This window comes from Dipteris shenzhenensis, chromosome 32 (assembly GCF_047967505.1).
Source record: "Dipteris shenzhenensis isolate YYH24624 ecotype China chromosome 32, Dip_SZ_1.0, whole genome shotgun sequence".
Classification (NCBI taxonomy): Eukaryota; Viridiplantae; Streptophyta; class Polypodiopsida; order Gleicheniales; family Dipteridaceae; genus Dipteris; species Dipteris shenzhenensis.
The window spans coordinates 35,402,862-35,410,427 of NC_141627.1; the positions used below are offsets into that span (position 1 = coordinate 35,402,862).

General features: G+C 45.7%; 2 protein-coding genes across 6 annotated transcripts in view; both read right to left on the reverse strand.

The window, feature by feature from the left end:
- Positions 1-7,310, reverse strand: part of LOC147880662 (UBQ, helicase-c and DEAD-like helicase domain-containing protein) — a 150,614-nt gene extending 143,304 nt beyond the window's left edge. For all 5 annotated transcript variants that reach the window (XM_087370748.1, XM_087370749.1, XM_087370747.1 and 2 more), the window contains exon 1: positions 7,087-7,310. In XM_087370748.1, the coding sequence (XP_087226874.1) occupies positions 7,087-7,251 (165 nt within the window). In that variant the 5' untranslated portion in view covers positions 7,252-7,310. The remainder of the gene's footprint in view (positions 1-7,086) is intronic.
- LOC147880663 (uncharacterized) lies at positions 1,418-2,220 on the reverse strand. Its single transcript, XM_087370355.1, has 2 exons — positions 2,038-2,220; positions 1,418-1,900 (listed from the first exon to the last, which is right to left on the reverse strand). The coding sequence occupies exons 1-2, from the start codon at positions 2,218-2,220 to the stop codon at positions 1,418-1,420; spliced, it is 666 nt and encodes a 221-aa protein (XP_087226481.1).
- Positions 7,311-7,566: the final 256 nt, after the last annotated feature.

The window sequence follows — 7,566 nt, forward strand, 5'->3', positions numbered from 1 at the left end:
CTTTTGAATAAGCACGTCCCTTATTTGTTCTTTCCACAAAGAAAAGTTTGTCCCATCAAACTTTTTAATGCTGAAAAACTCCTTTTCAGACGTGGAAGAGGATGCCATGATGCAAATGAAACAAAATCCCAAATGCTAGTGCCTGCAAGAGAGAATCACACCAAATACTAGGTGCACCCAAATGTGTATGCCATAATAGACTGAAATATCACAAAAAACTCAAAGCTCAAAGCATCAAAAGATGCATCTGACTCATGTGCATATACTATGCATCCATATGAGCAAATCTGGCCCAAAAGAAAATGCCAATAAGTGCCAAATGACTCAAGCATAAACACCGTCCACTGGCATATGCATCAATTATATCTCATCCAAGAGAGCATAGCACTATCAGTGCATCACCAACAATGTGTCAAAGCTGTCCCTCAGCATAAAATAGCATCCATGTGCAAAGCGTCCATAAAAAATAGCATCCCACAAGGCAATTTGGGCCTATCAGCGCATCCAACAAGGACCGCAATGCATCCAAATGGCCTATAAATCATCCACTGCAACCCAATGCACACCACGAATGAGCGCACACTGCTCAAACTACAACCAGAGTGATCTGCATAAGGTATGCTCAAGAAATCATAGTCCCACGATAATGAGCGCTACTGAAAATAGAACCTGAGATGCTTCAAAACATGGGCGCCATTGCATAATCGGACTCAGCAAGAAAATCTGCAAATATCTCTCTTCTGCCAGAACTCCAAAATCCCAACCGATGAGTGAGAAATGGGAGTCAACACTTATCCACTGCCATGTGGCATAAATCTAAGGTTTCAAAACCTTAGAATCATAGTTACCAGCCGAAACGGAAACGAAAGAAACGGAAGAAATGGAAGAAACGGAAGAAACGGAGTTTCCGGGCCCCGCCGAAACGGAAACGGAAGAAACGGCAATATGATACAATTTATGTATAAAAATTTATTTTTTATACATAATATAATTATCAATAGAGTGCAAATCATACATAATACAAATTACAATTATCTATACTTGAAGGCTGAAGCCTGAAGCTTCAGCCTTCAAGCATCAATGCATCATTCATGATTCATGCCTCTATGATTCTAAATTCTTGAATGATGCTTCAATAATCTGAAATCAACATGTATCATGAGTCATGACTAACAAGTTTGGCATTACAAGAATCTGAAATTTAGAAGTTTGAAGTACTTAAAAGTTTAAACTTAGCACACAAGTTGAAACTTGAAACTTGAAACTTGAAAGTATTCAATGTCCAGACTCCATAGATGATCATGATTCATGGTCCACAAATTTCATGATCATGATTCATGACTCATGACTCATGAGTCATGCAAGACTCAAAATAAAAGCACTCATGGATGATATAAAAAAACAGCAGGACTAGTAACTACTGATCATCTGCATCATCCATGGCCTCCTCGTCATCGTCATCCTCTGCGTCCTCAGATAAGTTCGAGGCATCTGTGTCACTGTCTGAAGAAGAATCATCAACATCAGGATCAGGACCATCGGGTGCAACTGAAGTACTAGCACCATCTCCAGATGGTTGAGTGTATGATCGTGTGTGGTGTGCTGGTGCTGACAGCTCCTCATACAACATGGTGTATATGTCCAGCTCCTCCCGTGGGATATCTGGTATGACCTCCATCTTCTCCACGTCCACCTTGTCTACATTCACTTGGCGAGGTTCGGGGCAGCCGGCGGTGAACTCAAGGAGACGGAGGTTGCAATGACAAAACACCAACCGCTCCAATTGAGCCGTGCTCAATCTGTTCCTCTTCTTTGTGTGAAAGAGGGCCCAAGTGCTCCAGTTCCTCTCACAAGGACCGGAACTGCAGTCCTGTGAGAGAACACGTATAGCAAGGCGTTTCTGCCATAAGCCAATTAAGCCGAGATAAGTATCAGGAACTTGATAACTTTAAACATATTTGTAGTAGATAAAACTTCAAATTACTTAACGACTAAGCTCCAACTAGTGGCGTTGGAACTTGTCTCTTAGACTCTTACCAAAGTAGGAGTACAGTTGCCATATTTCTCCCACCAGGAGACAGGTTGCAACTGTGTCTCTCGGAGCCTAGCTGTAGGTCGACCAAAGGAGAGGCTATGATTGCGGAACAATAGAAGTTCATCCTCCAGTCTTCGTTGCATCTCCAAGTCACCACCCGTCCAATTTTGTCGATACTGTTGCATCCCCTCCTCCAACTCGTCATTCTCATATTGCTCTTGACTGCGCCAGAGCGGATGCAATACATGTGCCACCGCATGGATTGGGCGGTGGAACCAATTCCACCGCTTATTCCATATAGCACGGATGGACTCAACCCTAAATCATGCCACAAGAAATTAGAATGCATTATGCATGCAAAATTCATAGACTATAGATAATAGTACATACATAATATATATCTGAAAATTCCAGGCTTCATGATAACAAATTGCCATTTAGTAACTGCAATAATTATACATATTACAAAAGTAAAAGGTCTTACTTATCAGGCGATAGGGAAGTGTTTCTGTTGAGGGCCTCTCCAATCTTGTCCATAAACTCGTACAAGAGCCCTAATGTGCTTCCCTCCATGTCTGTGATGCGAAGCACCGTGTAGATAGGATTAATCGATTTGATTAATGCCTCCGCCTCATTCCACCAAGACTCATCCATGATCATGCGAAAAAATTTGATAGACTTTGCTTGGCCTCTATCATCCCAATCTCCCCACTCCCGAGACACAACCGTGCGCAACAAGCCTTGGCGCACTCGCACAAGCCTCTCCACCACTATGAACATGTAAGCAAACCTTGTGGTTGGAGGTTTCAATAGCTCAAGGTCACTGTAAGCCCGATAGATGCTGAGGACTTTGGGTCTCTTCGTGACAAACTTCACGATACTGCGGGCTGTGGAGAAGATGGCATCAATCCAAGGTATCTTCCCTAGGTCCTCGATCAAAAGATCAAGGCAATGTGAGGCACAGGGTGTCCACACAATCTTAGGGAACTCATCTTCTAACATGGCACCCATTGACACACAATTGCTGCCATTATCTGTCACCACCTGCACCACATACTCAACACCTATCTCCATAATGGCTGCCCGTAAATGCTCCCAAATATACAGCCCTGTAATCACTGTACCTGCAGTGGAAGCGTCTATGGCTCTCAAGAACATGGTTCCCTTGCAAGAAGATACTAAAATATTGTACACATTCCTCTTGCGTGCATCTGACCATCCATCGCATAAGAGTGTGCATCCATATTTTTTCCAAGTCTCTTTCAAGGGCTTCATTTGGTCTTCCACACATTCCCTCTCTCTTCTTAGCTCTCTTGTCCGCAAGGCCTCATATGTAGGCCCTTCCCATTCATACCCAATGCGGCTTACGGCTCTCATGGCCTTCCTCCATCGTGTAGTCTTCGCCACATGAAAGGGTATTGCACATTGTATGAAGAGCTTTGTGAGCTCACTAGTGGCCTCCTTCACTGCTTGCTTTTGCAAGCGTGCTTGAATGCTAGATCTTTGCAGTGATCCTCTTTTCCCCGCACTAGCATCCACACTAATTGATCCATGTGGCAAGGGTGTTCTTGTGGCACTAGGACCTGCGCTCGATGTAGTTGATGCCCCTCTACTTCTCTTTGCAGAACCCAATGTGCTGACATCATCCAATGGCTCAGTGTCAGCAGCCTCTTCTTCATCTTGCAGCCCTTGTCCTCCACTTTTTGCAGCCAAGGCTGCCATATGCGCACGCTTCCATTCTGCTAGGCCACCTTTCACTGCAGTAGGCACGAACTCACAAGGTCCTACATCCTTGCAGGGAACACCTGCTAGATGGTCTTTCACCCGTGTGACAGACCCCGTCTTGCTTATGCCGCAATAGTTGCATCTCCACTTCTTGGAGCCACCGCCTCCTTTATAACTATCCAGGAGGGAGACATGGACCCAATAAGCATCTCTCGGCATTGAGGAGGATGGAGAGGTGAGAAGGAGGATGGAGAGGTCACAAGTGACTCGTGAGAAAGGATGGGAGGTAGACTGTAGAAGGAGGATGGAGAGATAGAGGTAAAAGAGGATGGAGAGGATGGAGAGGTAGAAGTGAAGGAGAATGGAGAGGAGGAGGACAGAGAGGTAGAAGGTAAGATTAAAGAGAGGATGGAGAAAAGAAGGATGGAGGGATGGAGTCAGGAGAGCAGGCTGCCAAGGATGGAGAAGATGGAGCAAAGGATGAAGAGGATGGAGAGAGCTCAGAGAAGGATGGAGGTGAGGGCAGGTCCAAGAGCAAAGGATGGGATGGAGAGAGCTTGAAGGATGCTGAAAGGATGCTGGAAGGAGGCTGGATTCTGGAAGGAGGCTGAAAGAAAGTGGGAGGCGGCGAAAAACGGAGCAGGCCGCGGCGAAATTCTGAAAGAAAACAGAGAAAACCCGTTTTTAGGGTTTCTGGGAAAAACAGCAAAAACGAAACGCCGTTTCTAAACGAAACGCCGTTTCTAAACGAAACGCCGTTTCTTGACGAAACGGCGTTTCCGTTTCGGCGTTTCCGTTTCCTATCACGAAACGTGCGTTTCGTGCAACTATGCTTAGAATGAAAAATGCATAACAGAGAGACGAAATCGAATACACAGAGATTTATAACTCTGAAAATCCTCCACCGAATCACGCAAGAACTGATAGGTAGGGGTTTTTGGGCGTCCGGAACGCAATGGGACAGACGGTTTTGGAAACCGTGGTCTCAATCACTGGGTCCAACACACGGACTGAAAAACGTTTTTGGAAACAGAGCTATCTATAAACTCCACCGGAGTGCGAATGATGAGCAACATAGCAGTTTTAGGACCTCCTGAGTCCACCGGAACTGACCTCTCAACGGAAGCAAGAACGGAAGAAGGAGAGAGAGAGACAAAGAGCCACACAAGTTTTGGTGGGTGCAGAACCACCCTAATCTTCTTTTTCATTCATTTATATATGTGTTTGAGTATTGTACATAACCGGGGTAAAGGCACAGTGACCTTTAACCCCCACATCCCCGCCTCCTCTCCCCCTTCCACCTCCCTCCTCTCCGTCTCCTCCTCCCGGCTGCCTTCTCCTCCCCGGCAGCCCCTCTGCCACCTTCTCCCTCCCTCCTCTCAATCTCCTCCCGGCTGCCTCCTCTTTCCCACCAGCCCTCCCTCTCATCCTCCTCCTCCTTCCTTCCCGGGCAGCTTAGTGCGGAAGGAACTTTTTCAAGTGTTCAAGTCGGCCTTACCCACCTCAATTGGCGATGGCTCTGCCTTCAGCTAATCTCCGTCCACTTCCACCGGCCACGAAAACAGTGATTTTTTCAAAAGCGAGTTGCAGTAGCAGCTTAAAAAAGACGCAAAGCAAGAGAGTTCGACATCACTCTTTGCTCGCATCCATGGGTCCCACCCTTCCAAATTACACGCCAGGGACTAGATGCTCTCCGCTCTACCTAGAGATCTCTCAGGGCACCTCACACATGTTCATCGGCTTGGGCAAGGATTCTTCCAAGTTGTTTTTTACTCCGAGGTGGCGTTCTTCAGACACATCAGAATGCCGTCTTGCAGGTTGCCACCGATTTCTATGCCTCCCTTCTTACAGTAGATCCTCACACTCGGGCCACAAATGATGCTAGAGTGGTTATTTGGCAGCACTTACCTGGGTTGGTGACTGGGGATATGACTGTCTCACCCTACAGTTCACAGTATTTCAGTCAGTCCTGACTGAAATTTTTCCCAGCACCTTGCTGGATGTTTGTGTCTCCCTTCTGAGCAGTTCCCCATGTCTGAGTTCTGCTTCACTATCTCCTGCTTCAGATTTCTGAGTGTGAGTTCTTTGTGTGTGACCGATAGTGTGAGAGATCAGAAGAAATTGAGTGTATTCCGCTGCATAGGGTTACTTCACTACTAGGCCCTCAACTCTGACATGGTAGCGGAGCCAAAGGTGACCCTCTCGTCATATTCTCCAATAAGTTGAAGGAAGGTGTCCCTCCAAGAAGGAGGCAGCTGTATTTCAGTTTACTGTCAGTGTATTCTACTCAGTTCAAACTTCGTCATTTTATTTGCAGCACTTGCACGGGTTGTGTGTGTGTGCACCAGCAGTGTCAGAGATCAGAGAGAGATTGATCATATTCCGCTGCATAGGGTTACTTCTTTAGTAGACCCTCAGCTCTAACATGGTATCAGAGCCAAAGGTGGTACTCTCATGATCTGCTCCAACCAGTTGAAGGAGTGAGTCCCTTCAAGAAGTAGACTCCACTCCAGCAAGGTGTATATTCCAGTTTATGTCAGTGTATTGTACTTGGTTCAAACTTTGTCAGGTATTTGCAGTGCTTGCAATGGCTTCTCGCATGCCTATTCGTAACTTTGCCGAATGTGGGAAACTGGATGAGACTAACTATCCTATCTAGAAGGTGAAGCTAGGTAATCATTTTGTGGAAAGGCCTATATGGGGGACAGGAATGAAGCTGAAGCCCGTAGATGTGATGGATCCAGTGATAGAAGTTGTAACACCAGCACATCCAGTAGCAGTGCAAGATTGGACACACACAGATACGGAGGCACTCTCCATGACAATCATGAGATACCACTACTTGTTTACTCCCAATTTTTCACAAAAGTGAGACACGTCACTGATTACCAGGATCAGCGATGCCTTTGTCCTCAAGGATTCGGGTATAGGGACACATTTCTGAGACATGAGACCAAAAAGGAGTCTTAACAGCAGAGGATTACAGGCTTCTTCTAGACAAAGCTCATGAAAGCACCATGAGGTACATCCATACACTCTTATTCGCCAGAACCATGTCAGGGACCAAGCCTGGCAGTATCAGAATGCAATGGAGCTTCTTGATGCCCACAAATCCAACCAAAAGAGGGGAGTAGAGCATGCCAGCAGTGAGAACAAGCCAGTCATGTTTTCGTTTTATTTCAACAGTTCCGACCCCTTGACAAAATTTATCGCAAACGACCATCACTATTTTATATGGGCCAACCTGGGCAAATTAACAAAGACAAATACTTTAGAGTCCAGGTTCTTCTAAAACGATTGTGAGCAGTGAGAATTCGACAACATACCCTAAGGAAGAGATGAAATTGCACAGGCGGGAGAGCTGGACCAAATTGTTTTTCCTGCTGCAGCAACTTCTTGAGAGCCCCAACTGTCTCTTGAGGCTTTATCAGCACTTCAGTGTTCTGCCCATCTAGTGTGCAAATCCTTAATGCGATTTCGCCTTCTTCCATGACACAAAGAAGGTAGGCGAACTCCTTTTCTGATTTCAATTCTTCGCAGACCAGACCTGTTATGCTTTAACCGAAAGAACCATGGGTGATTTTTTCATTTCTTGCCAACTCTATTTCCCTACTACCCTTATGACATGGAGGGGTTTTGTGCGAAATTGTATTTCCCATATGCTCCAAAAGGGGCTTTTTGTTATTTGATGGGAAATTCATCCTATGTGGCAGTTTGTAATTTCCCACCTTTCCCCTAGCATTCGACCTTGGTGTATTTGTGGGAAAAAGAGTGAGGGCCGCCTCCTTATGACATGCAAAGATGTC

What these genes read in the sequence shown, in the direction of transcription:
- LOC147880663 (XM_087370355.1), bottom strand. Translation starts at nt 2,220, where the DNA reads ATGCAACAGTATCGACAAAATTGGACGGGTGGTGACTTGGAGATGCAA. An exon ending in GCAACTGTACTCCTACTTTG is followed by an intron (nt 1,901 to 2,037) that starts GTAAGAGTCTAA and finishes GGCTTATGGCAG; the next exon opens with AAACGCCTTGCTATACGTGT.